The sequence below is a fragment of the Sceloporus occidentalis genome, unplaced genomic scaffold (assembly GCF_023333645.1).
Source record: "Sceloporus occidentalis isolate IW3139 unplaced genomic scaffold, rSceOcc1.0.p SCAF_42, whole genome shotgun sequence".
NCBI classification, from domain to species: Eukaryota; Metazoa; Chordata; class Lepidosauria; order Squamata; family Phrynosomatidae; genus Sceloporus; species Sceloporus occidentalis.
In genome coordinates this window covers 8,407,031-8,424,756 of record NW_028317022.1, presented here as the reverse complement: position 1 = coordinate 8,424,756, position 17,726 = coordinate 8,407,031, and the positions used below count along the sequence as shown (strand labels likewise).

The 17,726-nt window shown below is 36.7% G+C and overlaps 1 protein-coding gene across 1 annotated transcript in view; it reads right to left on the bottom strand.

Moving 5' to 3' along the window:
- LOC149289955 (cysteine-rich motor neuron 1 protein-like) overlaps positions 1-17,726 on the bottom strand; it is a 309,795-nt gene that overhangs the window by 146,616 nt on the left and 145,453 nt on the right. Inside the window, exons 3-4 of the mRNA XM_089490169.1 lie at positions 8,756-8,998; positions 2,106-2,226 (exon numbers count right to left, since the gene is read on the bottom strand). Coding sequence (XP_089346295.1) covers positions 2,106-2,226; positions 8,756-8,998 — 364 coding nt within the window. The remainder of the gene's footprint in view (positions 1-2,105; positions 2,227-8,755; positions 8,999-17,726) is intronic.

Below are 17,726 nucleotides of genomic sequence, written 5' to 3'. Positions count from 1 at the left end.
TTATCAAAATGAATCAAAATGAATATGTGTATGGTGGGCCATTTTGGACCAAGAGCAGCAACAGGAGTGTGTGATAGGCTAAACCTGATAGACGTTTGTCTATCTACCTAAATATATCTACACTAAACAAACCAAACTGTCATTGAATATTAATGTCCATATCTATGAACCCCTGGGATTCACCCAAAGTCTCTGGGCAGGGAACATCATTAAGCCACGTCCACTGACTTTCCTCATACTCCGTGCTGTTTGGGGCAAGCCTAGCCCCCTTCGTGAAGCCATTCACCTAGAGCAGAAGAGAGACCTTCAGGTAGCCCTGTGAGGCTCCCAGGTATGTTAATGGCTATTATTCGCATACTTTTCTTTTATTATACTCGTGTATAATAAAAACTGTTACATCATAATTTATAGAAGATATATATACATTGCTAAGTAGCATTGGAGTTTTAACTGTGCTTATCTAGTTGTATTGTTTTAGTGTATTTTCTTCTATCTACAAAACATCTTTTCTTCCACTCTTTGCTATCGGGTTTAAGATTTACCGATCATTCGGACCTTAAACTCTCCCTTGAGCTCCTGTTTCAGCATGTTATGAAATTAGCCTATTAACAACCAAGTTATAAATCTGTCTCGGATATGATTAATGCTTTGCGAAATCTCTCTACTTGATTATTTTGGATTATGTGTACGCTACTCAGTTTCTTTTTTTTCTGTTAAGCAGAAAACACAATGAATTATTCTTAATTTGTTTCTTGACTGTTGCCGTTATTCATTTTTGCCTGGGATGCGTGAAGCGGAAACGTTCTCTGTCCCCTACGTTTTATAAGCCAGGCTTGCTTTCTCAGTGGTAGTAGTGATTTACCTAATCATTAGTGCCCATGCACTGTAATGCTTTCTCTCATTGAGATGTGGCTGTTAATAATATGTAAAACTCCCTCTTATTCCATTACCAGTCGCTAGATGCCCATTATGTGCCTGGCTGTTAGCCAGTGTTCTTTAAATTAAGAAACAGTATTGCTGAGACAAATTAAATGTTATTCCTAATTATTTTAAAAATTCCATTGAAATAGCTGTATATACAGTATACATGTGCATGTGTGTGTGTGTGTGTGTGTGCATGTGTGTGTGCATGTGTTTGTGTGTGTGTGTATGTGTGTGTGTGCATGTGTGTGTGTGTGTGTGCTATAGAGTTTTGCGAAGTGCTTCTTAAATTAAGCAAGTGTGTGAACGGTTAAATACATTTTTTATGCTATTTTTGTAAAATACAGTAATTGAATCTGTCATTCTTAAATAAATAGCTGTTACATATTATTCTTTGCAAGAACTAGCCAGGTGTGGACTACAGCAGACACATACAAATGAAAACAAATTAAATTGCCAACATTTGGTCTAGGATAAAGAACGGCAAGAATGTGCAAAGCAGAGGATCTTGTACTAAAAGTCCCATCGCCCAATTTGTAGTTAAATAGCATACAGTTGATTTTGTATATGACCATCCCAAAATCTGTTACAAGAGTAACATATTTTTTAAACTATTATTTTAGTTTTTGGTTCGTAATGAGTGCAGTTGCCCGTTTGGGAATGCATTGCCCCAGTGTTGGGGTGACGTCTTTAATCAAAGCTTTTGGAACCTATTTTTCTACATTGGCCCAATAAAAGGTGTTACCACTCCAGGGCCAATATGGCTATATCTGTTTTCCATATTGCCGTTATGGAGACTGGAATTAACCACTGGTGGCACCCAGAACATAATAGAATCTGTTTTTTCTCACTTGCTGAGACTCAACAAAATTGAGGTTCTAAAACAAGTAATTCAAAATGTGGTCTAGTTGCCATAGTAACCAATGCTATTATCCTACTGTTTTAGCCATTTTGTCACATGCTTCAAGACATCATCATCATAATTTCTTTTATACAGAACTCTCCCAATGTATGTGACATCACTGATGTCCTTTTTTTGCTAAGATCAGGCACCACATTTATGAAAAAAACTTTTGTAACTCATGTCCCAAAACCAAAATTAACTTAAAAGTTATATCAAGCAAATAAGAAATGTTGGCCACTTTGGTCCTACCAAACCAAGTCTTTTATTATGAACAACAAACCTTGTAGGCAGGGTACAGCATCCATCGGCGGTGAGCCGGACTTGTGTCTCATAGCTATCTGGTGGGCATACAACTTGCTGAACTGGAGGGCACTCCACTGTGCTGCAGTCCACGCTGAAGACTGAAAAGAAACAAGGACACTTTACTGATACAGAATCCTTGTAGTTACACAACTGCATTTACAAAAAGAATAAAGAGCACTTCTGATGCAAAACAGTGGAGTGGAGCAAACAGAAGAAGCACTCTACTGGTTGCTATGGTGACTACACCACTTTTACCATTGTGCATGTTACACAAATGCCAAATATGTTCAATCAAAGGTTAAAAATCCAGCACATAAACAATTAAGAACATATATATTGTTATAATCACGTCCTGAGGCAGCACTATATATCGCATTGAAAATATCTACAAAAGACAGGTTGGGACTAAGTGATGGCAGTCTCATTTTTTGACAAAGATAAACATAGCTTTGGGCAAAGCTTTAACTGTTGTCACTATTCTTACTTATGTCAGATATATTTAGCCACATTTAGCTGAAGTACACCCAGAAACCGAGAAAAAGTGGTGATCGTGTCCTTTTGTTATATTTAGTTCTAAGTTACTTTACGAAAACAGTTTGAATTTGAAATACTTAAAGAATTTAAATGTCTCTTTATCTACAGAACAATGAAGCTTAACTATGCCATGGCCTAGATAAAAAAACAATGGTTTGGTACTTCTTTAATTATCTTTGGTTTCATGCTGTATTAGCAGAAACTGCTTTATATTGCTTACAAGGTTAGCGTGAAGATCAGGTAGGACTGATAGAACCCTTTTTTTTTGTTAACAAGAAAAAAACCTTTAACCCTGGTACAAGTTGTATTATAATGGGAGTTTGCTAATCTATTAAAGGGAAAGTCCGACTGGAACCCCAACTATTGATATTATTACATTAAATTGTATTGATATAACAATTTATAGTTCTTACATGATATAAGCTGCATATATTTTTCACAAAATTATTAGCATGGTGTGACATTTGAGCAAGGAAAGTCAACCAAATCACATGACTTCATATAATGGCTTCTCATTGTCCCATGAGAATTCCCCTGTAAGGACAACAAAAAAAGACTGCTCTGAAAATAATATTTGTGGATATTAAAAAGTAGAGATTTTGTTCTGTGCAATTGCAAGACAAATGTCTGAACATGTTTAGATAAAGAATATAAAAATCTGAAATATACGCACAGTCCCACTCACAATCAATATGAGAATTTTAATATGAGATAACATGTAACATTTTTTTAAAAAAATCAAGTGCTTTTAAAAACAATCCATTAGGGATATGTATCTGTCAAAAATATTGTCTAGTATACCTAAAAAATACAATTGCTACTAACTGTTCCAACTCAAGAATATCAAACCTTTTTTTCCACAAAAAAGTTACTAAATCATTTTTATTTTTTAAGCATTTTTATTTTACTTTTGTTTTAATTTGCTGTAACCTGTTCAACATTTTATTGGTTGTTAAGGTGTACTAAAGCTAACTTGCACATTTAAGAACCTTCCCAATTCTAAATCACTGTTGGAGAACCCTGTAAAAGAGGTAAATTATTAAAGGAAAAGTGTTACAAATTAGCATACAAATATAGAAATTAACAACATCTTGTCTGCCATCTTGGGTCATCTTGTCTGCCCATTTTTTCCTGATGTAAAGACTTAGACCTTAATCAGTCTTTGGTGTTGTCTTAGATTAAGGATAGTCTTATGCCTATCCCATGTATATTAAATTGCCCCACTTTATTAGCCTCTACCACATCTGCAGAGAGGCTCTTCTACTTATCGACCACTCTTTTTCAGTAAACATGTTTATTCTGCATCTACACCTATTGCCCTGTAGTTCTAGATTATGTTGTAATTTTTCTATTTTTTCCCTTTTAAATAAACTCCCCTCCAGTACTTGTTAAGCACCTTTAAGTATTTAAATGTTTCGGCCACATCTCACTTTCTCTTCTGTCCTCCAAGCCATACATATTGAGATCCTTTAGTTTTTCCTCTTGTGTTGGTGATATCTATCAGGCAGGCTATCTATGACAATCACACAAAGCCGAAAGACAGGTAGGTCGATATGTGTTGTCTAAAATATCCGTTTTTGTGAGGCTTTTGACATTTTTAGAGAGCTGCCTTTAGATAATGGAGGCAATTTTAAATAAGATCACTTTCATTACTGCAAGAGAAACATCTAATCCCCATGAGCTGCATAGCTATGTACTAACATCAGAGAAACCTAACCTGAGATCCACTGATAAAACTCTGTATACCATACCACCCTTTAAAAGAATCGAAAAATCATATATCTTTCCTTTGAGTCACAGAAAAAAAAAATATTTCTTGTTCCCCTTTCCCATCATTAGTATTGTCCATTGATGTGGAAACTTGGACCATACCAAGTAATGACTGGGAACAGATTCATGTTTTCTAGAATTACATTTTACTGAAAAATGTGTGTTTATTGGGTGAGGTTACCGGTACAAGCATTCCACATTTTCACGGATCTTTTCATGTAGTTTTGCAGTTTGAGGAAGGTGACACCTTTATAAAAACATAGTGCATCTCGATGAAAAAATATGCCCCTCAAATTAGAAGAACTTATTTCTGTCTAATATAAGGAGTATGTCCATATGTGGTACACAAATCCTGATTAACCCCTTAATGACAAAGCTCAAAATGCATTGTTTTCAATGGGTTTTGGGACCGCCAATTGTCCTTAAGGGGATAATATGTATACAAAGTCTGTGCCACAATTTTTTTAGTGAGATTTTAGGTTTTGCACCCATTGACATAACCCCCCTTTTGTCTTATATTGTAAAACACCCTGCCTTCTTTTCAACTGCTGTGATGTGTGCCATGCTGTAATGTACTTGTAGTTAATGATATATTAGTATTAAACACTTTACTTTCGGAAATTATGAAGAAATATTGCTAAGTATAGATTTCTTTGAAACTCACATCTCATTTCTCCCTTACAAGCATGACACATTTTCAATAAAGAATGATATATGCCTAGAAAAGAAATGCCAGAATGTCAAATTATCAATGGGCTTGGATAACAATACAAAAACCTTGTACCCTTCAAGCTTTGCAATCTCAACATTTTTCTTTCTGAGTTCAGAGTACACGTCTCAATCAATGACATATTATCCTGTAAGCCCTTGACATGGTACCAATAAAAAATTATAATTTTTTTTTCTATGATATTCCTCTATTAAGGCATTCACCTGTTCTATACCATTCCCTCGGCACCATATCTGTTCATTTACCGGTAAATGTAAAACATTTCAATTATTATTACATATAGTTTGACATAGAATGGAGTACAGAACTGTGTTTTCATTTTTGTTGTTATATTAAATGTATTCTATCTTCTCTCTGTGTTGCAGGTTATAAAATAGCAGGCTTTCACATATAACTTTATGGTAAAAAGTTCTTTTTGTATGGTTTCCCACTATTTCCCACTATGTGTTGGGCAAATTTATACATCACAATCAAGAAAAGGTTTCTCCCCATGAGACCATTGACATAATATATTGTATAAGCTCTCGACAGCAGAGCCATATTCCTCTTCTGTATTAGTATGTCTTAACGTGCGTAAATGTGTGGGTTTTTTTGCTGTTGTCAATTTTAGTGTTACCTTTATTTTTCCCCTATTGTAATCGTCTCAACAGAATTAACTAAAGCTCAATCAGTAAAAGTGATGAATAAAACTAATTTACTAGGAGGTGTGATGTCATACCCTAAGCATCAGACTCGTAAAGACTAGACCCTTATAGCATAGTTGGTGTCTTTTTAAGGCATCATGGGAAGAGAGTGGATGTGGTTTTTTCCTGCAGACATACCACTTGTAACACATCACCAATTTTTACACCATTATTACTTCTTATCTATGCTCCATCTATGAAGTCTATTGATTTTTCATTTTTATGGACGTTTGTCTCTAGTGGAGAGTCCTGGTGTTCTTTTGTACATATTACGTGAAAAATGTAATAAAAAATCCTGGGAGCACTATTCAATGGTAGAAGCTATTCTCATATTTGCATACACACACACTTAGACTTACTATCAGCAATCAAGGCTTTTCTTTTTTATTGGTTCATTTGGCATTCACTGTGATAGCATCTATAACTGTGAATGAATGTGTTAGCAATTCATAGAGGAACATCAGAGGAAAAAGCACACATCACACATATTTCACTGCTTCAGAGAAACTGTGAACTTGAAGGCACGCTGAGAAGCAGCAATCTTCAAAAGTTTTTTTATCGAGCTTAGTAAACTTCCAAGCAGGTGTTTACGTACTGCAACCACAGCGTGTAAACACCAAAAACACATATGCCACTTTACTCTACATCTCTGATGTATAATTTGTGGCCTAGGGAAATATTCATGCCAATAAGGAAGAAATAATAACATGTAGCGCCAACTGTTATATGTCAGACTTTAGGCTACCAATATTAGTTTCACTTTGAAACTGCTGGGCTCCAGAACACAGTTTCCTCAGAGCCCTTGATACGGTACCATATGATATTCATTCTTGCACCTTTACTGTTACAATGTAAAGAGGAACACTGATTATGCAGGGTCGTCTTTGACTGGCCACATGGTAGGACCCATAACTTTGCCAGGAACCCTAGTTAAGAGTTTGTTCCATAATTAGATTGGAAAGAAGAAACACAAAAACCTCAAAAATGTATAACTGAAAGGTGCAATTGACTTGTATCTTCAGGGAGCATGAGAGGTCATAGTTTTCAGAGAAGTCTCACACATTTTGTCCAAAGCTCTCCTATTCCACCAAGCAGCAAGTACAAAATCTTGTGGCAAGAGAGTTTCAGGTGAAACTTACCAAAAAATCACAATTTGGTAATTTCTAAGCCTCAGTACTTTAAATACTAACACAACTGCCCTACAAGAACTTCTCTTACTTTATATTAGTGGCAGACTACATCAGTAACCATCATCAGCATTTTCACTTAAACATCCTTATTGTTTGCAAATGAAAGTGCACTTAATACTAATTGATATTTAGGAACCTATACACGGGAATGTGGTCTAAACTTTAATTTGTTTTTTTTTCTAAATAGAGCTTAATACGGCATATTTACAAAAACAAGCTTTTTTTTGAATCTCTACAAAAATGAATTGTGTTTCCGTAATTATCCCTCTATAATAAATGTTCGGAAATCAAATTTACATTTAGTTATTTAGCGTAAACTGCTCCCATATTCAGCAAACCTCGGCTGAAACAGGTTTGATAAATAGGATAATGAAAAGTCCATCGAAAATGCAATATATATGCAGGTTATTGAGTAGTAATGTTCTGACACTTTTTTTTAGGCCAACGAAAAAAGTATTAACTATAGACGAAAACATTTTGCAATCTCAGCATGTTATTTACTTACTGTTGCTTTCGTGGTTTCGTCATTTTAAAATGTAAAGCTGTATTTTAATATTTTGAGTGAAGGAGAACTGAGTGGCTACATTTTTTCTTCAAAAATTACTACTTTTAGAGACTCCACCTTGTTTCACTTATATTACTGTAATATAAGCAGGGCCATATAGGAGGTTAAAATGCATATCATGGGGCAGAGTGGCATATAGCAGGGTATAAGGCTTTTCTGGAGTGCCCCATGGTATGCCTTTTAACCCCCTATATGCCACTCTGCCGCTATAAATGCCTTTTAACCCCCTATATGCCACTCTGCCTCTATAAATGCCTTTTAACCCCCTATATGGCAGAGTGGCATATAGGGGGTATAAGGCATTTCTGGAGGCAGAGGGGCATATAGGGAGTTAAAAGGGGGCAGAGTGGCAAGCCTGGGGCAGATGTCTGGCACTCCACCAGAATTGATCTGTGTTTGCTTTCTGGATGTACCCTGCAATACGAAAAGACATCAGATTCTACTAACTTAATCAGGTTCTATTAACTTAAGTAATTGAAAGCTCCTTGACATGGGGCTCTGTGCAAAAGAAAATAAAAAGGGGGTAGAAGGGGCTGTTGGCAGGTTGGCAAATAAAAGGAAATAAAAACAAAAAATGTCTCAATCTAAAAATGTTTGCAGTAGTAAATGTTTTGATTCCATTATGTGTAATATATTTCATTTATTAGGGCCTTTTAAACGTTTTGCTTTCTGGTATTTTAATACAAATAATATGATAAAAAGAATGTTTTATAGTTATTTGTACGGCAAATAGTGTGACTCGGGTATGTATAAGGGGTGCGTGTGGGTATAAGAGCTCAATCGCGAGATAAACTATATGGGGCTGCTCTCCCAATGTTTCCAGGGCTGCTTTTCAGTCCCAGTCCGGCCCTGAATATAAGTAGCTGTGTTTTTTGCTAATATTGCACAAATGCATTTCAGCCCAGGTAAAGTTGACTTCTATTAACAGCAGCTTTAGGCGTAGTGATCATTGACCCATCAAAGACCCCAGAAAGCTTACGCAGTCCACTTTTTTCCTGGTGCATTTGATCTTTCCAATTTAGAATTCTAATGTCTATGACAGTTTCCTCTTTAAGCCATAAGTTGATCACCACTCCCTTAAAACAAAACATATATTTCTAACAACGCACATAATCAATAACAATAAAATGTATTTTGATATCTCTTTTAGGTTACCTGGCTTGCATTCATAGAGGTCACAGCATTCCCCGGGTTTGCCTGATGCTTTGGATACAAGTATGTTTAAGTAGCCAGGTTGGCAGACCTTTCTTAGGCACCCTGCGGGATTGCACACACAGCGACTTGGTAACGGGCAGCAGTCACCGGGTGGGGCGTAACCTTCAATGAGGATGGAGTCTTCTGCACACTGCGGGGAGAACTGTACCTCGCAACGAGCTGATGAGCAGTCTGGCTTCTCCTCTGCAAGAACAAACAAATAAAAACATCAGTGAAAGCTAACAAGTAGCAAATTATCTACTGTCCCCCACCACCATACTTCCCAACATTTCAGGAGTCCACACTGGGACACCTGTTTCAGGGGGGTGTGGGCAGGGCTAGAGGCATGGAAGTTGCAATGGAAGTCTGTGCTGCAATAGAATAGAATACTATTGAATATTATATTTACATATCCTGTTGAGATTAGAGGATCTCCGACAGGGCCGGCCGAAGACTTAACGCCGCCTGGGGTGAAGTTTAAAATGCCGCCCCCCGCCGACGCCGGGGGGGGGCGGCATTATCTACCCCCCCCCACCGGTACTTACCCTTAAACAGTCCTGCGGCGAGTCTCCCTGTGCTGCCACGGTGCCGGCTTGTAATGCTGAGCGCCGGAAATTCACGTCACTTCCGGCACTCTGCATTACAAGCCGGCACCGAGACCGAACAGGGAAACTCGCCGCAGAGGAGAGAGAGAGGGGCGCCGAGCGGGTAAGCGAAAACCACTCGATGCCCCTCTCTCTCTCCTCCGCTTCAAAAAAAACCAAAAAAAACCGCTTGGGGCGGCAAAGTGCCGCCCCTTCTGAAGTGCCGCCTGGGGCAATTGCCCCAGTCGGCTCCATTGTAGGGCCGGCCCTGATCTCCGATAATATCCACTGTCAGCACAAGCGAGATAGCTATGTGGGACCGTGCCCGAAAAAATGGGAATGCACAGCCCTGTTGTGTTGTCTGCAATAGTAGTGGTCAGTGAGACAGAAGTAATAAGCATGGGCATCACATTTTCCTGGATTTCACATGAGGAATACTTCTCATCAGCTCATTTATGACAAGCAGCTTGGCTTTGACAATCTGTGAACCTGTAATTAAGCTGACAAGTGCAAACAGTGATACCTGAAGTCATTAATATTAATAATGAGGATCATAGCAATATATATGCTAATAGAAAGTACCTCAGAGGTTCACAGGTTCAACGTTAGTATGTTTTGTCCTTGAGGGAAAATGAACTTAAGTCAGCAATATCAGCAATAAAACCCAAACATCTCAGAAGAACCAAGAGAACACAAGACTCCAGGGAGTAATCCAGAATTTCACAGATATAAGGATTGTTGGAAAAGTCCCCAAAATGAAGGGGAAATGAAGCAGTTTATTATATGAGGATAGGAAGGGTTAACAGCCATAGCTACATAATCCTATGACTAAGGGCAGATAACGTGAAACATGTATGGCGGTTATGGTCCATTTCTCCTCCTATATTATGTGCATATGACAATGAAATATGAATCCAATAAAGATTGCAAACAGTAATTGGGTTTTTTTCACCGCGGACTGATTGCTGGTTGTCCTTCAAGTTTTTAACAAATGCAAACTCTGGTAAACCAACAGGAGATGAAATGTCTGTTCTATTTCATCTGTTTTCCATAAGTAGCTACATAGCCCTACTAGACAGAAAAGCTCAGCAGGACACAGACCTCTCCGACTGAGAAAGACTTCATTTTTTTGACATTGAAATAACATTAAAAAACATATAACTGTACCTTTAATGGTTATTTTCTAAGATCACATTTGTTTATCCTCAATATGCGCTCATTCCGTTTTAGTCTACTTTATTTTCCCATTAAACAAATGTTGTTTTTTCGAAATACAAACTTTGACAACAGCAAAACAAGCCATCAACTCTGAAAATGATTCATAAACACAGATACCTCCAATGTTATGTTAGGCAAACACCGATGGCTTGGGGTAACTAGAAGACTTCACTGAATCTTTTCACTAATGCTTTTTGAAATGAGCAGTAAATGAGTTGGAAACAGGAGAACATCACAGATCAGGGACGTAATCAAATATGAATTCCAAACTGTTCGTACTTGTGTATTCAGAAGCGTGCTGTCAAGCAATGTATCAGAAATCTCAATGAGTTCTGGAGCGTTATTTCATGCTAATACATTTGCTCTGTGCAGGACTGCTTTTGCGTTTTAAACGTGTAGAAAAAAAAAAATCAAAAGGATATTACCGTATATTGCTTGACTTATGAAGTATACATTTCTCTGACAAAACAGTATAGTAGTTTAAATTCTGCAGGAAGGGAATAATAAAATAGGAGATTTCTTTTTGTACCTGTCTCACAGCGGAATATATGTGTTTATAGTAAGCTGAACCGCAGGAAACTAATCTACATTAAGCAGTGAGTTAAAAATATATACATATAAATAAAAATGGCAGATATGGTTTACTTGTTCACTTAAGACTACATGTTAAAGTGACATTCAATTTTTTTTCCAACCTTAGAAAAGGATTGGGCAACCCTTGAGCGTTTACATGCAGATGTACTATTTAAGCGAAGAGCTGAGGAATCTTTTGGACATTCTAGTGTTAGTCTCATCCACTCCTGGTGCCAACCCTAACACAGGTGTCCCGATTTGGAAACCTAAAATGTTGGGGGTATGGATGAGGTCTTGCAATATTGGCTGGCCATATGGTTGTAGTCGCCCATTCTTGTAATCAATAGGAAAGATCTCTAATTCCGCACTGGTAATATCCTCCTACACAACATTCTGAGCTTATGGAAAAGGACAACAAAGGACAAGAGAAATATGAACCCCAAAGTGGTCTTTTCTTTCTCGTCATAGGAATAAAGAGATTTGCCCTTATCAATGTTATCAATGGCGCTCGGAAACCCTTACCCTTTCAGAAACCAGAGGTTAGTTCACAGTGCATGTTGCTGAAAGAGTTAACTTAATGGACCACATTTGAATTATTCAGATACACTGAAATATCAGCCCTGCAGTTTTGTGCCTGTCAATTGCCTGGATATTGGCACGTTCCAGCCTAAACGCACATGATCCTTAGATAAACAGTTTGCTAAGGGAAAGCTAACCCGTTGCAGGGCATAATTTAAGTGTTTAGAAAAGCAAACAGTTCTTTGGTTTCTCTGTACTATTCGAATGTTTGCTGTTCACATCCTATCTAAGGAGCCAACGCCGGTTGTGAATGCTCTTTATAGCTCCATCAGCGAAGTAACTTAATCATTTAGTCTAATCTTACAAGAGCAGCCAAGGAATATGTATAAATAACCCTGTTGGACAGGCCAAGGACCATAATCAGAAACACCTCTAGTTATCATTCAGAATTACTTCTTATTCAGGGAATGTACTAAATGAAAGCTATGTCAACATATTGGGTCAGGTTCTGTGGAGCACAGTGGCCATCACCGTCAGGTTTTCAGGTATGAATTTGCACACCTCAAGCTCTATTCTAAAAAAAATATCTTAAGGTTGGCCAAGTAACAATTTAGACTTATGAACTCATATAAATTTAGAAAATCAGAAACATCTACCATGTCTCCATCCCTCAGGAGTTAAACTTGGCCACAGTAGTTCTAGGATGTAGCTTGGCGGCCACCTTTAATTGCCAATAAACAAATGTAGCTGTGTGACTGCTTATGATCCAATTCTGAAATATATGTATATATATATATATATGCCTAACAGAAATAATTCTGGGAAATAGATCTAAAAAGTCTGCTCTAAATTATCAGAGAAACAAGAATTCATTTGATATTACTGGCAGGGTTTGGCACTGGGAAGAATAATGGCTTTATATACCCAGCATCGGACAGCTGTTAGGTCGATGGCCAAAAACTGGGATCTCTGAATCTGTAGAATCCGAGGAGAATTGCCTAACTATTTTCACCGTGTAGTTATCATCCCTTAAAAAAGAAAAGAGATATGGGAACATGATGCCGTCTTTCAAAAGCTTCTTAGATCATTGCTTAAAAAGCTGATCAGTGCTCGAGCTTGGCAGCCAATAATAGAGAAAACACCTGAAGGTCTATTAACAAGGGACACTAGTATACACGAGCTCATATATGGAGCAACAGCACTTGTAAAGACCTGCTAAGCCAAGGAGTAGCCCTCATCCTGTAAAAATTTCACTTTCATGTTTTGATTTATCATTTGAAGTGGATAGCCAAGTGTTTGATATTTCTTCAGAATTTGCATAGGAATAAAAGCAGACTGATGAATAGGAAAAGAAGCAAGAAATGGTTTTAATTCAGTAAAAAATGTGTTATTGGGCTGGATACTCTACCTGAACAAACAAATCAATAAACATTTTAAAAGCCAAGGTTTATGAGCGTCATTCCTCGAGTTATCCTGTCCAGGTGTGTTCACGGGGGTATAAGCTGAAAACCTATACTGTTCTTAGAAGAGTAGATATGTAAAAACTGTGTTATGTACTATTTACCGATTTATATAGCATCTTCACATTCCATAGTGCTGTACAATGGGTAAACAGGACATAACAAGTAGTGCATCACATCATTTAGATAATATAATTATATAAAAATGTACTAAAAATAATATATAATTATGTGTATCTAAAGCTTGCTCATGAGAACTGTATTTAGGGAACCTCCTAAACATTTGCTATGGTTTGTTTGCTAGGCTATCTGATAATTACCAATGCCAGTCAGTGGCTCATAAAGGGTATTTGATATTTGTTCAGGCCAGCCACTGCCTGATCAAATGAATATCATATTTGCCCTTGGCAGTCACGGAGCCATCTGTCAGCCAATGCTGGATACACCCTATAGACAGGCACAATACTCCTTGTTCTACATCTAGATTTGAGTATAGTAGAGGACAGCAGAGATGAATATTCTTCTAATATCCTTGATCAAATGTTAGTCTTCAGACCAAAGACTTTAAAAGTCTATTAATGTATATTTGGTAAGGTAATGTAGGTACGGAGAACAAACTAAGGGTTAGGTCTTGTAGGGTTTGATCGCTACACCCATATATTTTACTAATTTCCCTACATGCTATAAAACCTTATTTGCTTATTGCGCTTAGGGTGGCTTTATATTAAAATTCTGGGGTTTTTTAGGTGTTCTTATTTAACCTAGCATTTCTTCTCTTTCTAAATATACAGTACTTCTGTACAGACTTCACTTTCAAGGAGCATATGATGAAGTGAACAACGTTTAAAGGAACAATTATTTAGATCCTTTTTTGTTAACTTTAATTGTTTCTGTAAGAATAAGAATGTTTACTGCCACTTTAAATGTTGCTTTAGTTTTTATTTCTCTTTTATCTTTAATAAGTTATAAATTAATCAAGTCACTTACAGTGTAGGCTCAAAACTTTCAACAGGTTGTAAATGGAGCATTTTCATGGTACGGTTCACAAGTCCTGCTTCAGCTGCGTATGAGCTTAGGGTATATTAAACCTCAAGTTTCACTCAACAAGGTATATCAGAGAGACTATAAAACAGGTGCAGTTACCCATGTAATATGCGTTCTCCGTTATTCCCACCATCTGTTCGTAGTTTTGATGTTCAAATTAGAGCCCAAAAATCAAGCATCGTGGCAAATATCAAAAACCATTGCCGAAAAGAGAAGACATGTTTTTCTAAATCTACTCATATCGAGAAACTAGAATCTAGCCATTCTCATCATAACTAATGTTCCCTGAAAATCATAAATTCCATTAAATTTCTTCTAAAATCCATAAATAATACAATGGCTTATAATATAGCATAATTTGCAAGCAGAATAAAAGTATTTCAAAAAGTATTTTACTGTACAATTAAACTTTACATCTCCAGCATTACAGGTTATTGGCATCCAACTCTACATGACCTATTAATGTACATTTAATTTTCACTCAAAAAAAAAGCCTTGGATGTCGACATTTGTTCAAATCATAAAAAATGGCATTGATGTGACTATAAAGCTTTTGTCCAGGTGATGACTTTTTACCCTGGTCAGGGAAAAATATAGTTAAAGAGTCATTTAAACGACTTTTATTCACTGTTTTTAATGCATGCTTGCTGTGGCCAGTTTAATGTCTTTTAAAATAGCTGAAAAAAGGTTTATTGTCTGTATTGTAATAACGGTATATTTTGATGTTAACCTTTAGTGTGCCAGAAGGTACACATCACTGGAGGAGTCTGATAAAAATGATAAGACGTTACCGATAATTAAATAGTTTTCCTGAAATACACCGGTGATTTTTATGACCATTTCAAGATCAAAACTGATTTTAATTTGAGAAATTTGAGTCTGCTAGGAACAGACAAGAAAAACAAGTACCATATATGTATTAAAACCAGTTAAATTATTGGCACACATTTGCCAATTATTTGGCAAAAGAGACCTTTGGCTACATTAAAGGCATACTCTGGCCGAGCCAATCCCTCTACCCTATTGGGTGCAGAGCAACTCATTACATGGGTCAGTTGGAGAGACAACAATCTTGTAGACCTTCTAACTGAGTCATTTGAACCCACTGCACCCTCATTAGATCCCCTGGGAATCTTGTGCAAGTCAGCGCTGGAGCTGGCTAGAGGAGAATATTGCATGCGTGCAAAATAGCAAGCAAGACAAATGTTGGGCTTCAAAGCACTAAGCAACTCTCTCAACTCTGGAGAACTTGTTCCATTTGTACCAACCTCTAGTTCATATTAATAACAACTAGGAGTTAGAAACTTGAGAACTGCAAACCAAGACACATGGAGGACATTATTCCAACAATAAACATGGAATGTATTGCAAATTGGCTTTTATATAAGCCAAACATTACACTACATAAACTTGTGTTTAAATGTTAATGTGATTATAGAAGATCCTGATGATAGATTCCATGTAATTGGTATCCTAATGATAGTTATCAGAGAGAAAACATGTTGGAATCTTTCCACTTGGAAATAAAATTTCAGAAAAAAATATGACTCTTGTACATTTTCCAAAACTACAGGGGAACAAGAACTGTATTTTGCGTACTTTTAATCCCATCTGAATTACAGATGGTGGATAAACGATCTATCTTAGTCAAATACCTCTCTTTTTGTCTGTTCAGTTAAAAGAAAATGGCATCCTTGAGATATGTATTAAATTATTAAAATGTTGATTTATAGGTCTGACAAAATATGCATTAAGCAATCTTTAGAAAAACCCACAATGTTGTCAAATGCAACAAAGATTCCAATTTAATTCAATTATATCCAATGCAATGTTGATTTTATCAAGTAGCGGAGAAGTGAAAAAAAGAAGGATCCCCTCTTTACTTACAATTTATCATTTTTTTTAGAAAAGCTGCTTGCTTAGCATGATTTATGTTCGCAGCAAATAATATAAACACTATCACTAGTAGAATAATTACAAGCAAGAAAGGAACAACAGACGGGCTCTCCGGGATTCGCAGGTGGGGGAAGCTAAACAGAATGAGAGGAAACAAAATTAATTGTGGCAGACTGCATTCCAAAGTTGTGATTGTTAGTTTGGGAAATACGTAATGGTATATATATATATATATATATATATATATATATATATTGCCGGAATCCAAATCATGGAACAATTAAAGAAGGCAATTATGACGCCATTCACCTTTGTGACCTTTCATGAGGACATGATATTGTCAGAAGTCAAGTCAGGGCAAGCAACCTTTGATGGGTAATAATAACATTTTGATAACCAAATACTGTATCCCTTAATGCTCTAGGAGTCACAATGTAAAAGTGATGTCAAGTGCGTGAACAGCAAACATTCTAGTTGGGCCTTGACCATGAGATTTATATGAAGACCAGAGGATGACCAGAGAAGTTACATCAGGATGATAATTCCTAGTAAGAGACAGTTTGGGAATTAGGATCAGTAATGACATCAGAAAAGTATTATTGTAGATAATTGCTGAAACTTACATGAGGCAAATCTAATGCAGTGTCAGAGCTCATGAATGAGATTGCCAGGTGTAGAAAAGGGACGTTAAAAAAAAAAAATAAAAAAAAAAGCATTGGCGAAAAGGGTCAGATTCCCAACCAAGATTTTGTTTTCTCTAAGAATTTTCATGATTACACTTACTTATTAGTCTTACTCCGACCCTTTTGTGAAATATTTCCGTACATTAAAATGAAATCATATTTGTGTTCTGCATAGGGCTAGAAGCTTATATACAGAACAAAATTATCTACTCCCTCATTTAAAAAAAAAATTTAAATATATCAAATGAATCTGCAGGGTTGTTCTCTAAATCTTGCATAAAATAACATAAAGAAATAAATGAATGTCTTTTCCACAAAATTAAATATGTTATCTCACAACATAAGGTTTTATGGAAGTTTTAAGTATAAAAGGGATATACCGTGAAAAATGAACGGCCTTACAACTTCTACGTCAAGTGTATTAAAAGCAAGATCCAAAACCAAATCAAGTGTAGTCATTTTGGATCTTTTTGACCTGATGTTAAAGCTGCAAGATTATCTCCATAGATAGTTGGGCCTTTAAAATTCTAGGAGCTTGCAGCCACGATCATCATACAGATCACAAAAAGTGTGTCTCAGTCCCAAAACGACGATGCTCCCAAACCTCTGACCTTATTTGTAATTTAAGTGTATTTGAAACATTTAAAGATGATATATCTTGGGAAATATAAGTTGCTGCTACACTGGGGTAGAGCCTTACTAAAGCCTTGAAAAATGGTCTGCACTCTAAAGTTAGTACATCTGGGAACATTTATAAACCTGGGACGAAGTCTTAAAATTGGTCTTATCAACATAGCAACCAACAGGATGGTCCATTCTGCATGAACACATACTTCCAAATCAGCATCCCAAGTGTCTGGAGTTTGCAGGACAGCCCTAATCTTCAGATGCTGTCTTGCATAGCTGCCCCACTTTTGCGGGCAGTGGGTATCATGGGTCAGTTGGGGGAGATCCT